The 18600-nt window shown below is 47.8% G+C and overlaps 1 protein-coding gene across 1 annotated transcript; it reads right to left on the reverse strand.

Annotated features, from left to right (window-relative positions):
• Positions 1-5650: 5650 nt before the first annotated feature.
• On the reverse strand, positions 5651-11695 carry mrps16 (mitochondrial ribosomal protein S16). Its single transcript, XM_052039349.1, has 4 exons — positions 11624-11695; positions 8472-8508; positions 7097-7357; positions 5651-5976 (listed from the first exon to the last, which is right to left on the reverse strand). Exons 2-4 carry the CDS (start codon positions 8482-8484, stop codon positions 5837-5839), a joined length of 414 nt encoding a protein of 137 aa, XP_051895309.1. The 5' UTR covers positions 8485-8508; positions 11624-11695; the 3' UTR covers positions 5651-5836.
• Positions 11696-18600: the final 6905 nt, after the last annotated feature.

Consider the following 18600-nt stretch of genomic DNA (forward strand, 5'->3'; position numbering starts at 1 on the left):
AAATTCTAATGGGGACACAAGAGACTGCAGTGGGGAGACATGAGACTCCAATACTGATGCAGGGTTTCAACCCGAAATGTCGACAATTCTTTTTCCCCCACAGATGCTGCTTGACCCATTGAGTTCCTCCAGAAGATTGATTGATGCTCAGAATTCTCATGGGGATTGACAGGGTAGATGCAGGGATGGTGTTTCCTGTGACTGGGTGCCCAGAACCAGGGGACACAGTCTCAAAATAAGGAATCAGATATCCCAGACTGAGATGAGAAAAATATTCTTTATTTAGAGCACAGTGAATCTTTGGAATTCTCTATCCAAGGGGTCTTTGGAGGGTGATTAGTTGAGTATATTCAAGACAGGCATTGGTAAATTTTTGGATATTAAGGAAATCAAAGGATATAAGGATAGTGTGTAATACTGGTTAATGCTGTAAGATGAATTCCTGGAACATATACAATTTTTTTTGGATCAATATGTTGAGGAACCAATGAGGGAAAAGCTTGTTTTGGATCTTGTTTTGTGCAATGAGAAAGAGTTAATTGATAATCTTGCTGTCAAGATGGCTTTGGGGAATAATGACCATAATATGATATTGAGCTTGAAGGTGATGTAGTTCATTGCAAAATTAGGGCATGAAGGCACGAGAGGGGAGTTGGCTAAGAAAGGATATACTTGCCGGGGGAAAGTGCAGCAATAATTCATCAGACTGGTTACAGGGATGGAGGTTTTCCTTGTGAGAAGAGATTGAATAGACTGGGATTGTATTCTCTAGAGTTTACAAGAATGAAAGAAAATCTTATTGAAACATATAATATTCTTAAGGGGCTTCACAGGCTAGGTGGCAAGATGCAAGGAAGATTTCCCATTGATTGAGGAGGCAAGGACCGAGGGCACCATTTGAGAATAAGGGGTAGGAGGTTTAGGACTGAGATGAGAAGAAATTTCTTCTCTTGGAGATGCTGAATCTTTAGAATTCTCTAGCTTGAAGGGCAGTGGAGACCAAGCTATTGTGTTCATTCAGAACACAGATTTCTGAGCATTAAAAAAAATCAAGGGACATAGAGTTAGTGGTGGAAGATGGTGTTGACGCAGATGGTCAGTCATGATCTTGGTGAATGGTGGAGCTTGCTCGAAGGGCCCCACCTCCTGCTCCTTTCTCTTATCAAAGTGGCACTGAGGTAAAAGATCCGCCTTGATCTCAATGAAAGGCAGAGCAGACATGGGGTGGGGTGGGGTGGGGGGTGGGGGGGGTGTGGCCAGCTTCTGTTTCTACTTATGTAATGAAACTCATTCCTCCATCACAATAATGATTACACCTCTGAAGTACTCAATTTGCTCAAAAGCTTGAGTCAACCTGTGGGCACAAAAGATTTTGGTTCATCAAGAACTTGGCTCCCTCGGTGTTCCCTTTCTCCTCCAAACTACAGGCTCTACAAATCCAAGCAGTGGATCATAACTATTATTTCTTAATTAACCCTATTCCTTTACAACTTTGGTGTCTTTTGGGTTTACAGCTGGGAGCCATGCAAAGAAGATTGCAACCTCCAACATGTGCTGGTTGTTACAGCTCTTTTTCTAACATATGTGCATGGGAGGATTGAGTTGGGAAGGTGACTTTGGCAAAAATCATGTCCTCTTCTGACTCCCAGTTCACCTCCTGGTTCATGACAGATGGGTGTTGCACTTTCTCAGCAATACCAAACCCCTCATGAACTGACCAGAACCTCCTCTGTAACCAAGCACCTGCCCAATCCCAGTGCCAATCACAATTTACACTAGTTTCGGCAGGGAGAGCTGATATCACAGTCCACTTAAATCCAGGTCTGTGCCAATGCTCTTACTGGAGGCTGGTTGAAATTTGCTGGAAGTGACAGCCCCATAATTTAGTTAAATTTAGTAAAGTGAAATTTTAAAAGATTTGCTTTCCTTTTATCAGCAAGTGATTAATTCCTTATTTCAAAGCTATGCTAATGACATTTTTCCACAGCACAATGCCCTCACTGTACAACTCAATGGCATTACTCCACAAACACTATTTTTCCTCCATTCCTCTGTGCAGTGGCCAGTACAATAGGTAATAATTTACTGCTCCTACACACAAAGATATCACAAACACTTGGCTTTGCTTTTAGATATTTCCTGTTAAATCTGAATGTCTATTCTGTTCCATTGTAGAAGCAGTGAGCCAAAGTTTTGCACTGGCTAATTATTTCCAATATTTATCCCCTTCCACTTACAGCAGGTAAGCACTGTGTCAGTTGGCTAATGCACACAGTAGGTGCTGAGTTGCAATCTCTCCCGGATTAGGACAGAGGGTTGGCCATTTACAATTGAGATGAGGGGGTTGTGAAGCTCGGGATTCTCTTCCCACTAGGGCTATGGATGTTCAGCTATTCTGAGCTACATCATGGGAAGAGACTATCAATATATCCACTATATCTACTATGGAGATTTTTGGATGCTAAAGGAAACAAGGAATCAAGCAGGAAATCTGAATTGAGGTAGATCAGCCATAATCCATGGAATGTGGGAACAGGCCTTGATCCTTGCAAAGATGGGGCAGGATGTCTGTCAGGACTGGGGGGTGGGGGGCGGTGGGGGCTGGTGGGTGGGTAGTTTGCAAGTTAGTGCACTGCTTTTGCCACTTAAAATGTACTTCTGTGTGTTCCTGGTTGGCCTTGAGGCTCTAGTGCCATCCCAAGGGGTGCTTGTTCACATTGAGCAGTCATGGGCAAGGGATTCCCAGGAGTCGGTGGAGACGTTATAGTTTTACACGGAGGCTTTTGGACATCCTTGAATCTTTTGCTCTGGTCTGCCTGGTAGTCTTTTCCCATAATATTGCTCAAAATGTAGTGTCTGCTTTAGGAGGCACAACAAGGTGCAAACAAGGTGGCCTGCCTAATGGTTGTGATTAGGGCCTCGACGCTGGAGACGTTGGTCTGGGAAAGATGCTGAAGTTGGTTCACTTGTCCTTCCAGTGAATTTGGAGGATTTTGCAGAGACAGCGTTGGCTGTATCTTTCTAGTGTCTTGGAGTTCCTGCTGTAAATTGTCCAAGTTTCAGAGCACATAAACTGCTTGATAGACCATGGCTTTGGCTCAGATTTGAGATCTTGAGGTGCATCACTGTGATGAGCAACAATGCAGCTGGACACCAATTTGCACTGAGATTGGCCCCAAGGACTGAAACTGGTGTCCTCCAGCCTACTTGGCTGATCCCACACCAGGCAACACATTCACTCAATGAAAACACTGCCCAGCTGCATTTGTGAATGCAGCTCACTGGGTTGGTTTCTGGCCTTCGCTGGTACACCTTCAGAATGTTCTACGCTAGAAACCAAGGAGATGAACGTGACCACATTAAAGATTGGCATGACCCAAAGGCAGTGAGACAGTGGTGGCTCCTGCCTTGGCAATGATTGGCACAGGCTCTTCTCCATCTGTTCTCCCACATTCTTCAGCCACTGCATCTTTCCCATTTTTGCCCAACATTTACCTCTGCACTACCCCTCCAGCCACCATTCTGCTGTGACTATTTACACTTCCTGTCAGCCTATGTGTCCCATTATCACTTCCTTTTGTTTTGCACTAAAACCATCAACTGCCTGAACAGACTTGCTCCTTATATAATTTTCCTGCTTCTTGCAGTTGCAGCAAAGGATACCAGTTGGATTTTCATGCCCGTTCACTCTTTTCCTCACTCCACCTCATCCCCATTCTCCTTCCTTCCTTATTCACTTAAGAGCCATTAGCTTCCAGTTCTGATGAAGCATCACTGACAGTTGCTCCACGGATGCTGCCTGACTACTGAGTGAGTACAGTATTTTTGGGTTTGATTTCAAATTTCCAGCATTTTGGTCCAGAAGTTCACACAGTTTGTGATTCAGTGGATATTTAGCAACTAGTACTAAACATTCTTTACTAACACTCACTGTTCCGCTTGGGCAGGGAGGTGCTGTAGTGGGGTGGGTAAACGGACACTACCTTGTGCCAGAGCGTGTTGAGTAGGAAACAGTAGCAAGGCAGGATTGGTTAAAGTGAAGTTGGCTTCAGTAAACATATGGAATGGTGCAATTCCCATCAATATCGTTCCACTATCCCACATGCCCTCACCACCTTTGAGCCAGCAACCCCTTCAAGCACACAGAGACAGCTTTCCTCAATATCCATTATTTTTGATGTACCATTTCTGTAAAGGATAAAAGGAATAGAGGGGCTGTATTTTTTAAAGCAATTCTGGATTTATTATCCTCTGAACAAAAGAGGTGTTTAAAGGTGATCACTTAATTTTATTGAGCAGGTTTAGAATGCACAGTTATCTAAATCCAACACTTCCAAAGGACATGGATTGCACCTCACCTCATAACGGAAGCCAGACTCCAGCAGTGATTCCTGAACCCAGCTGCTGGATGCCTGCCTCTTAACTGCCACCTAATGGCAGTGGTCCAGTACTGCAGGCGGGCAGGGCAAGAATTGAGTCATTTTCAACTGTAAAAACTTTTCAACTACCAAAATTAAAAAAAATGTTTCTGAAACAGTTACATTCCAGTTGCTCTTCTGATACTCATCCAATAGTCCTGGCTTGATCTTAACGTATCAAGGGGTCAAAATAAATAAGTTTGGTGTTCTGATTTTGCAGCTCAGGTTCCTGCTCCAACCATTTCTTCTGGTTGTTGGAAAGTTCACGTGCAAACAAGTGAGGACATAATTGGGATGGTTTTGATGCCCTGCTCTGTTAGCACCACAGCCTTTGTCTGGATTAAGCAACCATCTCTGGCTTCGAGTTGGACTGAGGCATGGCTGATAACGAGTGCTGCATCACAATCCATTTCTTTCATGAACCTGCTGCTTCTCCTTTGCACGAGAGGAGGCAAGTTACTGAGCAGCCCAACCACACCTCAGTCACAACACTCAAATGAGTCACTGCCACGATACGTCTATGGTACCACGGTGGGTCCTGATTTTGGGATGACGGCAATATCTTACGGCCTGAAGCTAAAGGAAAAGTGGAAACACGGGTCAGACACAAAGGGAGTTAACAGTTGTGACCTTCAGTCAAACTCAAGCCGAGAAACAGTGTTAGCAGTCAGCGCAGGAAGGAGTAGCAACAGGTCTGGTAGCTAACACGAGCCAAGTAGCAACTAGACATGCTTATTACTCATTTCCACTCTGGAAACAGCTGCAGGAGACGGCTGGGAGTGCATTTAAGGCGGCACAAAATAAACACACAAGGGAGAAAAGAATATGCTGAGAGTTTGCTAAGGGTGAGAAGAGCTTAAGTGCTGCCACTGACCTTCTCTGCCAAACAGCACATTTCTATCTACAAAATGATGTCACTCTATATTATTATCCTGCAACAGAATGGTCCAGAATGATCCTTCGATGTAAGCAATGGTTGAGGTCCCAGCGACAAGAGCGACGGAGAGTGAGCAGAAACACTTGAAGTTGTTCAGGAAGGTAAACACAGCAGGGACTGAAAGCGGAGTCTGGAATGCCGAAGTACGACCACTCCAACTAGGTAACACTGGGTGGAAAAGGAATCCCTAGTGCTCAGACATCCAGCTGTTCCAGTATGAATAGCCAGCCTGCACTGGGTCTGGGCATTCTGGGCTGTATTAACATTAGGATAAAATACTGGGAAATACACAATATTAAAGGACACTGGTTTTAATGTGCAATTCTTATAGTCATTGGTAAGATTGGTAATAATCCCTGTGACAACATTGTTTACTGCTACAGATTGAATCAGCTGTGACGTCTCCTCAGCTTGTTACAGACAATTAAACATTGCTGACTGGAACTGTCCATCTCCAGGAGCCACTTGCTGACCCCAGCATTTAGGCAATTGGTTGCTCATCCTCTGAAACATTCACAGGCTCTTCTTCTGATGCAGCCTGTGCCTTCAGTGCTTGTTTCCTGTGGAATCTCTCTGCCCCAGTCACTGTCATGGGGTGTAGAGGGAAAAAGCCAGACAGGCCTAGTAATCAAAACAGGGACAGGTTAGCAATTACCGGACTAAAACTCGACTTTCAGTTTCTCACAGTTGCACAGCATGGAAACTCATTCTTCAGCTCGCTGAGTCCACACCAACCATCACGCACCTATTTACATTAATCCCATTTGATTCTCCCGACATTCCCATCAACTCCCCCAGATCTTACCCCTTACCTACACACGAGGGCCTATAGACGGTGGCCAATTAACCCACCAAGCTGCATACCTTTGGGATGTGGGAGGAAACCTACGTTGTCACACAGTACAAATTCAGCACAGACCACACTGGAGGTCGGCAATGAACCTGGGTCATTGGAGCCATGAAGCAGCAGTGCTACAAGCCGTGCCACTGTGCTCTCCTTGAAGCTGCACTCGTTGGGTCACAGTACTGGCATGTCACAAAACCACTGGCAGCTGGTTTGCTGCTGGAATTGAGACACATGGTGAATTTGACCATTAGGGAAGGGAGCCTCCCTGTCCACCCGCACAGTGCCCTGTCAGGGACCACATATCCGGCTGGCCAGATCCATCGGATGGTTCACAGAGGGCAACAAACAAAATTAAACCCTTGGTGCACCCCTGGTGCAGGCACAGTAGTGTAGCGGTTAGCATAACGCTTTACAGCGCCAGCGAACCGGGTTCAATTCCAGAGTTTGTACGTTCTCCCCGTGTGTCTGCGTGGGTTCCCTCCGGGTGCTCCGGTTTCCTCCCACATTCCAAAGACGTGTGGGTTAGGAAGTTGTGGGCACGCTATGTTGGCGCCGGAAGCGTGGCGACACTTGCGGGCTGCCCCCAGAACACTCTACGCAAAAGAAGTCTTTCATTGTGTGTTTCGATGTACATGTGACTAATAAAGAAATCTAATCAGAGCATGAGAAGGCACTGCCTGGTGTGGCTCAGAGGCACGCAGGACATGTCCCAGCCCATGCTAGTGGGACAGGGAGGGGACTGCGCTGTAGTTATCTACACCTGACAGGATTAGGCTCGCATCTGATATCCTCAACACCCTCTCTCCAACAAATGACTGTGTTCAAACACCAGTCCCTTCTGAAAGAGGAGTAACTCAAAAAAGTAGGGAGGACAGACACGAGGAACGTTTTTACCTAGCAGCTTGGCGACCGGCTTCGTCATCTGCGCACCACAGCCCAGCCAATACTTGATCCTGTCCAAGTTCAAACTGACCAACTTCTCATTGAAAACGTTAGGCATGGGGTCATACGAGCCCAGCTGCTCCAAGTACTTGCCATCGCGGGCCCGCTTGTTGTGTGCAGCAACGATCTTGTAGAACGGGCGATTGGTGCAGCCACCCAGAGCGAGCCGGATGCACACGAAGCCCCGGTGATAATATTTCTGCAAAGCTGGAGCTGAGAAAGAAATGACAGCATCTGCATCAGCCACACTTGGGTTATTCCGAACTCTGCACACCACGTGTAATGGTGAGGGGACATTGAAAGTGGAGACTGGATTGGGTAGCCCAAAGGCAGGAATCCAGCTGACTTTCAAAGGAGAAAGAGTCAAACGCTTATGGAAGATCACTGCAGAGTTAGTGGCAGCTCAACTCAGTAAGCAGCACTTGGGCTCAGAACCTACACTACAGGATTCTGTAGAAGGCCATGGCCAATCATAAATGTCCCGAGTAAGGTTCCCCCACTATCAAAAACAATTCAACTTGTTTTTTTAACAACACCTTGCTTTATGCATAATAGGTGCTGTATTTTGGCTGGGGCAAGACATCAGTTCAAAGTAATTCACCACCTGAGAAACACTTTGGGATGTGATAAACGGCTACACAATTAAAGCCTTTTCAGACATGGGGTCCTGAGTGCTGACAGTGAAGTTGGGAATGACCCGCCAGTTCATCTAAAGGGAGAAGACCAGAGTTTGACTGAGAAGCAGCCATGACAGACAGGGACAGTGCGAGGGAGCACACAGACTGCAGAGCTTCAAGAATTGAAAGGTGATCAAGAGAGCAAAGGTTCATTTCCTCCAGACTGACTTCTCAAAGGTTGGAGTAAGCAGCGGGGCGAGTGGACAATAGAGAGAAGGAAAACTACACACGAGGAGAGAACTCGGTCATAAACCAAGGATTGAGATTATGTCATCTTGCTCATGGAGCTGAGACATAGATGCACAGGGTTATTGCTGTAGACCAAGAAAGATACGGCCTCAACCAGGACTGGATGTGGTCAGTGAGTCAACTAGAACTGCAACATGGAAATTTGTGCCTGCACTAAGAAGTCACTTAGTTGTAAATGCAGGAAGACCATGGCCACTGTTCTCAGACAGGCAGGAATGGAATTAAGAAGTGCTGGGCACCAGAGCTCCTGTAACTCCCTTGTAGGGACACCTCGCATAAGGACAACCCTGTGAAAGTGGTCAGACACTACAAACAGAATCAAACACTTCCTGAGCTCAAAACTAGCAACGTAATCCAGGTAGGACACTAAACTGAAAGCGACTCTGTTTTGCCATACTTACAGAGATGCACCATGACTCTTCTCTTCCAATTTTATGCCTAGGGAAAAGGGAAATGAATAAATCAACAATAAAATTAATTGACATTTTTAATTTGAGATGCATAAAATTATGAGAAAATGAGAAAGAGTGAACAGGTCGAAAGAGTTTCTAGTAACAGAGAGGTGGCGGCAATGGCTCCAATAGCTTTCTTCTGGCCAGCAGGACAGGATGTTACAAATCCTCACCCTCTGCACTGTAAACTTCCATGATGTTATTCCAATGTTCAGTCTTTTCTCCACATAAGAAAGTTTTTGTTAATTCTTTCAGCTTATTCTCTCTCCACTGTCCCATCCTGAACTGGCCCTTCTTTTTTAATTCACTCAAGCTCTTTCCAAAAGGAGTGACAGGGAAAAGATCAATACGCTAAAACCCAGGTTGCTTGCCCCCATTTCACACCATCCAAGGGCACTGAGATCTACAGTCGCCTCAAACAGCCTTTCCAGTAGAGACCAGTTAACTCAGCCCAGATCAGAGACCTGAGCACCCTGTACCACACCAGGCAATGTCAGTGAAAACTGATAACCAATTTCTTATATTACACCAGTGACAACATTTAAAGTATTTAATGGACTGTGAATCCTTTAAGATGTGCTGCAATTATGAAAACTGTCAGATTGATCCAGACCCTATTCCCATGTGTGTCTCCTCTTTGCCTTCACAGAACAGTACATCCCAAAAGGAGTCCATTCACCCCACTGAGATTACACTGCCTCTTTGGAACAATAATCTGGTTATTCCCACACCCCTGATCTCTCCTAATAGCCCTACAATGTATTCCTATAGTAATTTATTTCCAAATGGAAACTAATAATTTAAGCAATTTTATATTAATTTTCAGGATCCGAGCATTTATTCAGCATCTGAGCCAGGGAGTATTTATTGCCCATCCCTAAACACCCTTGAGAAGGTGGTTGCAAGCCACTGACTTGAACCACTGCAGTCCTGGTGGGGACTTTTCCCTGTACCTGCTGCCCTTGTCCTCAGTAGCACAGGTCGGTGTAGCCTGGGCAGATAACTGCAGTGTGTTTTGTAGATGGCACACACTGCAGCCATTGTTCACCTGTAGTAGAGGGAGTAACCATTCAGGGTGGTCAATGGGATCAAGTAGGCTGGATGGAGTTGAGCTTCCTGAGAGCTGTTGGTGCTGTTCATCCGGGCAACTGTCCCATAACACTCCCCGTTTGTGCCATGCAGATAGGGGGGTGTCAGGAAATGAGCCAAACGCTGCAGGACACCCACTCAGTAACTGCTCTTGTACCCATGTTTTTGTCTTAAATGTGGCTGGGTCCGTTTAGTCTCTGGTCAGTGGCACTCCCTCCCCTCCGATGCTGATGGTGGGGGATCCCCTGAGGGTCAGTGGTAGATGATTACATTCTCCTCAGCAGCGGACCCGGACCCGAGTCGGAGGAGGGACGGCGACCACCGTCCTTCCACCTGCACACTCACCCTGCGGGCTGCTGCCTCCCGCAGTTGAATAGCTTGCCCACACTGTCCACTCCTCTACCTTCTCCACCCCTCCCCCCTCTCTCCTCCCCCCTCCCCTCCCTTCCCCCCTCCCCCTCCCTCCCTTCCCCCCTCCCTTCCCCCTCCCCTCCCTCCCTTCCCCCCTCCCCCTCCCTCCCTTCCCCCCTTCCCCTCCATCCCTTCCCCCAACCCCTACCTCCCTTCCCCTCCTCCCCCTCACTCCCTTCCCCTCCTCCCCCTCCCTCCCTTCCCCTTCCCCCCTCCCCCTCCCTCCCTTCCCCTTCCCCCCTCCCCCTCTTCCCCTTCCCCCCTCCCTCCCTTCCCCTTCCCCCCTCCCTCCTCTTCCCCTCCCCTCTCCTCCCACTCCCCTCCCCGTCCCCCCTCCCCCTCCCTCCCTTCCCCCTTCCCCCCTCCCTCCCTTCCCCCTTCCCCCCTCCCTCCTCTTCCCCCTTCCCCCCTCCCTCCTCTTTCCCTCCCCTCTCCTCCCACTCCCCTCCCCGTCCCCCCTCTCCCTCTCTCCCCCTCCCCTCTCTCCCCTCCCTTCCTCCTCCCCTTCTCCCTCCCTCCCTCCTCCCCCCTCCCCTCCCCGTCCCCCCTCTCCCCCTCCCCTCTCTCCCCTCCCTTCCTCCTCCCCTTCCCCCTCCCTCCCTCCTCCCCCCTCCCCTCCCCTCCCCTCCCCATCCCCCCTCTCCCTCTCTCCCCCTCCCCTCTCTCCCCTTCTCACCCCCTCCCCCTCCCTCCCTCCTCCCTCCCTCCTACCCCCTCCCACCCTCCTCCCCTTCCCCCTCCCCCTCCCTCCCTTCCCGTCCTCCCTCCCCCCCTCCCCCCCTCTCCCACCCTCCCCCCCTCTCCCCCCCTCCCCCCCTCTCCCCCCCTCCCTCCCCCTCTCCCCCCCCTCCCTCCCCCTCTCCCCCCCTCCCTCCCTCCCTCCCCCTCTCCCCCCCTCCCTCCCCCTCTCCCCCCCCTCCCCCCCCCTCTCCCCCCCTCCCTCCCCCTCTCCCCCCCTCCCTCCCCCTCTCCCCCCCCTCTCTCTCCTCCCTCTCCCCCCCTCCCCATCTCTCTCCTCCCTCTCCCCCCCTCCCCATCTCTCTCCTCCCTCTCCCCCCTCCCCATCTCTCTCCTCCCTCTCCCCCCTCCCCATCTCTCTCCTCGCTCTCCCCCCTCCCCCTCTCTCCCCCCTCCCCATCTCTCTCCTCTCTCCCCTCTCTCCCCTCCCTCCCCCCCTCCCCCTCTCCCTCCCCCCCTCCCTCCCTCTCTCGCTCCCTCCCCCCCTCCCTCCCCCCCCCTCTCCCTCCCCCTCTCCCTCCCCCCCTCCCTCCCTCCCCCCCTCCCTCCCCCCTCCCCCTCTCCTCCCCCCCTCCCTCCCCCCCTCCCTCTCCCTCCCCCCCCTCCCTCCCCCCCTCCCTCCCCCCCTCCCTCTCCCCTCCCCCCCTCCCCCCCCCCCCTCCCTCCCCCCCTCCCCTCCCCCCTCCCCCCCCTCCCCCCCTCCCCCTCCCCCCCTCCCTCCCCCCCTCCCCCTCTCCCTCCCCCCCTCCCCCTCTCCCTCCCCCCCTCCCCCTCTCCCTCCCCCCCCCCTCCCTCCCTCCCCCTCTCCCTCTCCCTCCCCCTCTCCCTCTCCCTCCCCCTCTCCCTCTCCCTCCCCCGTTCACCTTCACCACCCTCCGCCTCTCAGAGCCGAAGCTTAGACGACGCCATCGTTTCGCACTCTGACCCGGAAGTCGAACCCTGGAGCGGACCTGTCACTCACCGGTTAATGTAAAGAAGAAACTTGGCGCCCAGCTCTTCAGTCGCGGGCGCGCAGTTAATGCAGTCACTGCAAAGCTTTTAAGCTCCAGGCCTGGTATCACAACCCACACAGACTGAATTATAATGCAGGTTTTGTCACATGGAGGAGAGCTCCCCGTTCAGGACGGGGGAGCCGACTTTATAATATTTTACCAATGCTTTCAATAAACTCGAGGAGAAACGGGAATTCATCTTGAAGAGCTGGTCAATGTTTCTTGTCATTTACAGGGTCGGTGTGTGTGTAGTTTGAGAGTTAGTAGGTCCTACATCATTTACACTGGGCTTATGTGTGTTCCCAGCCCCATCCTGACCGCTGCTTCTCCAGGCTGAGCGGCCATGGGCCAGGGATTCCCGGCAGTCAGTGCGGAGGGGGTGCATTTCTCAAGGAGGATTTGAGAACATCCCTTAATCTTTTGCTCTGTCCACCTGTCACATGGACCAGCAATGTGTTTGTTTCATGATTCTGGTGTTGGGCACGCAAACAATTTGGCCTGACCAACGGAGCAGCGTGAGTGTAGTTAGGTCCTTAAGGTTGATGTGGGAGAGGACACTGATGTTGGTTCACTTATCCTGCCTGTGAATTCAGACGATCTAGTGAAGATAGTGTTTGTGGATCTTTCCAGGGCTTCAATATGCCTGTTCTAAGTAGGTCAAAGTATATAGAAGGGCAGAGGCTGTGCTGGGACACTGAATGCCATGGTGAATTTCGTCAGCAATGTTGGCCTGCAGAGAGGAGGTTCCCAAGGTATGGGAAGTGGTCCACATGTTCCAGGCTCATTGTGGGCCTTTACTGTTGGAGAACGTTGTTGTATGGTGGGGGCAGGTCGGTAGAGGACCACTTTTTTGGATGCTCAATGTAAAGCCCATCCTCAAGTTTGTTCCAGTGAACAAGATGGCAATGACTTGGAGCTCAACTTCCAAATGTGTGTAAATACAAGTGTTGTCTGCATCCTGTAGTTTGCCCCCTGAGTCCAGGGTAACCTTGGCTCTGGTGTGGAGGTGACATGTATTGAATATTTTCCCACGAGTACAGTGGATTTGTTACACTTCAGCAGGAAACTCGGGATGTGGTGCTGAGATTGAATCTATTGTGGACCTTTGGTTAGGATCATGGCTTGCCTGCCACTTTGAGGCAAACATAAGATGGAGACAACTTTCTCCGGACAGTTGAATTTGAGGGGAGAGCTCCGCAGTCCCTCCTGTCTGATGAGGTTAAAGGCTTTGCTGAGGTCAAAAAAAGGCCACGCATAGTGATTGGTTTTGCTCCCTGCATTTCTCTGGGACTTATCGTGCAGTGAAGACTACATGAAGCCCAGACAGACAGTTTTTGGGCCAGAGGGTGGCTAAGGAGGACCCTGGCGATGACCTTCCCTCTGGCAGATGCAGGGAGATCTCACCATAGTCTTTCTTTAAGGTGGGCATGATTACAACGTCTCTGACATCCCTGGACATGTCCTCATGTGCCCAGCTGTGGATGATGACATTATGAATTGTGACTGAAGATCCTCAGCCAAGATTTAGAATTTCAGCACAAACATTGTCAGCTCCCAAGACTTGTTATTTTTTAGTTGCCATGTGGCCATTAGACCTTGCCAGTCAAAGGTAGCAGTAAACCTGGGGTGGAGAGATTGCAGTGGGATGGAGTCATGGTGTTCACACCTGAGGGCAGAGTCGTAGTTGAGAATATCTTCAAAGTATTCCTTCCAGTGGACAGCGACTGCCTGTCCTTGGTAAGTTCACCTCCGTTCTGGGCTCTCATGGGGGTGGGCCATAGATGGTCTTCATGGTGCTGACGATTCTGCGCATCATGGCTGTCAGTGAGTTGCTTGACTTCCTGTGCTCTCTCCTCCCACCGTCTGTTCTTTAGCTCACAGGTTTTCTGCTGGACGTTGGCCTTCAGCTGTCTGTGGAACTTTTCCTTTGAACCATGGTTGAGCTTTCAGTCCAGGAACAGCTTATGTTTGTGATAAATTAGCTCCAAGATCTCCTGATCACTTTCATCAAACCAGTCTTGCTATTTTCTGGAGAAGCCAATCTGCTGATTACAGCGGGTCAGTGCAGTCCCAACATTGTGGGTGCTCATCTGTTGCCTGGGAGGCGTGCGTGCGTGCGTGCATGTGTGTGTGTGCGTGTGTGTGTGTGTGTGAGACCAGATTGATGGACATAATTATGCATTTTAGGTTTGGTTAGACCAACAGACATTGTTGCATATAACGGCATGGATGCATCATTGCAGGTCCCTGGATAACAAACGGGTTCCATTTTTACAGGCATCCATAAATCATGTCAGAAAATGCACAGAAATCATTGGATATGGTAACCATACCTCCACAACATTGGCATCAAAAGCACATAAGCTTGATAAGAAAGAACAATTTCTGAGAGTGGAGAGAGGGAGGAAACTAGTTTTGCTGTTTGTAGGTATGTCTGTATGTTGGACTTCTGAATGTAATGATGTTATGGGAGCTTGTTCATATATACAGGTGTCCATAAGCCGAGCATTGGGAACCCAGGTTTCAGGTCATCTTTAATCTGAAATTTTCCATCTTCAACCTGAAAGGTTAGCTCTGTTTGTCTTACCACAGATGCCATCTGACCTGCTGAGTGTCTCCAGAACTTTCTGTTTTTAATTTAAAATTCTTAACGTGTTTGACAGGCTGGATGCAGGGAAGGTATTCGATTAAGGATTGATGGACCAGGTGGCAGAGTTTCAGAATAAGGCTTGGCCACTTATAACAGAGAAAAGGTTAAATTTCTTCACTCACTGGGTGGTGAACATTCGGAATTCTCTATCCCAAAGGACTGTAAAGGCCCAGTTGTTGTGTTCATTCAAAACATCGATCATCAAAATCCAGGGGCATGGGGATCATGCAGGAAAATGGAACTGAGGTAGAAGATCAGCCATCATCTTGATGAATGGCAGAATGGGCTCTAAAGTCCACATGACCAGGTCCTGCTTCTATTGCTTATGTTCCCATTCATTGTTTGCAGGGTGGCAAGGAATTCCTGAGCAATGGCACAGGCTTTCTTTCTTCATCTCAGCCAATTATTCAAAGTTAAGGTCAAGTTTATTGTCACATGCACAAGTACATGAATGCACAGGTGCAATGAAAAAATTACTTGCAGCAGCATTACAGGCACATAGCATCATTTTAACAGCATTCACAAGAAAAAACATAAGTTAAACATAAATTATAGACAAGTTTTACAAGAAAGAACACAATTAGAACAAAAAAATGTCCATTTTAGTGCAGAGTGATCAAAGTGGTCATACTGTTGTGAAACTGTAGTGATTAGGCTTGTACCAGTTGGTTCAAAAACTGAATGGCTGAAGGGAAGTAGCTGTTCCTGAACCTGGCGGTGTGGGACTTCAGGCTTCTGTACCTCCTGCCTGATGGTAGCTACGAGAAGATGGCATGGCCCGGGTGGTGGGGATCTTGATTCTCTTCCATATTATGTTGACTGTCCTTCTGTGCATTGCTGAGAGTTTATTCTTACAAACCCAAAATAATCATGCATAGGGACCACAAATTTCATTTTGGAGTTCAGATTTATGAAGAGCGAATATTGGAACAGCTTCTGCTTTTCTGACCACGGCCACAGGATGGCTCCCTATGAAAACCAGTACTCAGATTCTCAGTACTTTATTGACATTTATTCGACTTGGTGACCTATTCTGTGTAAAGCTCTCTCTACACTGTCCCAGCACACACTCCTCTAGCAGGTACAGCACAAGTTAAATACAGAGTAAAGCTCCCTCTATCTACCCTGCCTTATCACACACCCAGTGCAGGTACAGAAATGTTTGGTTCTTGACTGAGTGAAGCTCCCCCTGGAACTGAGGCCAATTAGTGGGAACAGCTGCTACCTGCTGCAGCATGTCACTGCCTGTGGGAGCTAAGAGCATGGTGAAGAAAAAAACTGTTCCATCAAACATTCCCCAAGCAGATATTGCACAGGTTAAAACAAAGCTTCCTCCGCCAATGCTATATCAGGTACAGCACAGTTTAGATACAGAGTAAAGCTCCCTCCACTCTGACCTATGAAACAAATCCAGGGTATGCTGTTGGGTCGATGTAAAGCATCCTATACACTGACCAATTATATGCTATCTGGGTAGCAACAGTATGGTGAGGTACAGAGTCAAGCTCTCTCATCAGACGGGGTAACTATTAGCAAGACACTTAAAACAGATGTATGAAGAAGATTAGCCGGTGTGTTAGGGAATCTGATTTACTGCTGGTAGTGGGGGCCCGAAATAGAACGCCTTCCAAATCCTGGTACTAATATCCTTCAACTTTATAAGAATATTACTCAAAAACAATCACACAGTGGAATCATTTAATTTGTTACCTGAACTGACTGAGTCTTTAAGGAGACTGCCCCATTCTGCAGCAAATGGAAGTGAATAAATCATATTGTCTGTACACCTGCTAATATTTTTCACAGATTTTCTTTAACTGCTTGCAAGACACAGACTGTTACATGTTTTCCAGTAACTGTGCCCCTCAAAGGACAAAGATTTACAAACAGCTGTAAAACATATCAGTTGCTGAGCACAGATAAAGAGAACTATATTAAATAAAGGTTCTTAAGTTTACACTGTGACACAGTAATTTTCCGATCAGTGGCCAAGACCGTCTTGTTGCAGTTACTAAGAGGTGATGTGGTCCTTTCCATCTCAAAATCTGGTTGCAAGTAACTCAGTGTCATTTATTGTTTCAAATAAACCTCCTCTCTCACACAGCTGTGGGTCAGGAATTGATTATTATCCCAGGTTCAAATGATGCCTGTAGAGCACCACAGTCATGTCAGCTATGGTTCACTGGATATCATGTCTATGTAAAGTTGTACCAAAACTACCGTGTAGAGAAAGGCTATCGGCCCATTTGTCTGTGCTGCTGTTTGTTCTCCCCAGGAGCTCCCCCCCCCCACACAACTTCATGTCTCCCCATCAAACAGAAGAATATTGAGTAGGCCATCTGAGCCTTCAAGCCAGCTCTGCCAATCAATACAATCATGGCTGTATCTCAACACCATATTCTTGCTACCTCTCCTTGATGCCTCCATCTCTATTTTTAAATTTATATTCAGTAACTTGACCTCCACATCTTTCAGTGGCAGAGAAATTCACAGATTCACTACCCTCTAAGTAAAGAAACTTTTCTTCATTTCACTTCTTTGTGATTTATCCCATATCCTGAGACTGACTCTTTCTCCGGACCCCCAGCCAGGGGAAATATCCTCCCTGCGTTCAGCCTGTCAGAATTCTGCATGTTTCTAAACCATAGTGAATTGAGTCTCAGACGACTCAACTGCTCCTCATATGACAATTCCAGGAGTCGGTCTGGTGAATCTTTAGTGTGCTCCCTCTTTGGCAATATACCCTTTTTTAGAAGGTAAGCTAAAACTGCACACAATATCCCAGTGTGGTCTCACCAAGGCCCTGTACAGTTGTAGTAAAACATCGTTGCTCCTTTACTCACAAAATCTTTCAATGAAGGCCAACATATCATTTGCCTTCTTAACTGCTTGATGCATCTGCATGTTCACTTTCAGTGATTAGTATACAAGGACACCCTAGTCCCTTTGCATATCAACATTCCCAAACTATAACTAGTTAAGTAATATTCTGCCTGTTTTTCTACTGAAGTGGATAACTTCACATTTATCTACATTATACTCATGGCTAATTGCCTTGAGAAGCTGGCATTGCACCATCTTCTTAAACAATTTCAGTAGTAAGTTTTGATACAAGTGAGAGGCCATTTCACATGCCAATTAAGAGTCAGCCATGCTGTTGTAGGACAAGAGTCACATCTAGACCCAAACTGGGGACAGTAGGTTTCCCTCCTATTAACAAGCAGTTGGACATTTACCACGATACGACAGTTCCCTAGCTTTGTCCCCTGAAAGTAATGTTTTACTCCCAGGCTTTTTACACTGAGTTCAAATTCTCAAACTGGCATGATGGAAATTGAACTCATTGGAGTAATGTCCATGATGGAAGAAGTCCTTACTTAGTCTGGTCCTTTAGTGACTCCAGTCCCACACCATGTGGGGATGGACAGTAAATGCCAGCCTTGTCAGCATGCCCAAGACTGGATGTTAATCACCTGCTGGGACAACACCAGGAACTTTCCTATCCTGTCTGCAGCCACTAACCAGCCTGTTTTACAACCTGTTTGTGGTGCTGGGGCTCTTCTCACTTTCAATGCTGATTGTCACTAACGTCCCAAAGAGACATTGGCATTTAGTTATCAATATTTTTTTCCCAGTGAACCGTCCTTTATACCACTCTTCCAGACCGTTATCAAATTATTATTCTTGCCACAAGAGTTTTCAAATGAGAAACCAGATTGGGATATCATTACACAGGCCGTTGCCGGGTAACGAACGGGTTCCATTTTTACAGATGTCTGTAAGTCAAAAAATGCACAAAAATCACTTGATTTGATAACCATACCTCCACAGTATTGTAAAGAATGGCATCAAATGTACATGAGACTGACTTGAAAGAACAATTACTAAAAGTGGAAAGAGAGTGTAAACTAGTTCTGCCATTCGTAGGAACGAATGTATATATGTACATTGGACTTTTGAATTTAATAACATCATGGGAGCTCGTTTGTTTGTAGGGGTGTCCAAAAGTCGAGCGTTTGTAACACAGGGGTGGCTTGCAATCATATTTGTCATGTTTCTGATTGTAAAAGAAAATTGTTGGAGCTACTACTCTTGTCTGATGAGCTAGTGAACTGGGTGACCGAGTGGTTTGATGCAAAGTTACTAAGTGTGCCCCAACAGTGTGTCTTCGCCCTCTTTTATGGAAGGCCCAAGCTGT

The sequence above is a fragment of the Pristis pectinata genome, chromosome 26 (assembly GCF_009764475.1).
Source record: "Pristis pectinata isolate sPriPec2 chromosome 26, sPriPec2.1.pri, whole genome shotgun sequence".
NCBI classification, from domain to species: domain Eukaryota; kingdom Metazoa; phylum Chordata; class Chondrichthyes; order Rhinopristiformes; family Pristidae; genus Pristis; species Pristis pectinata.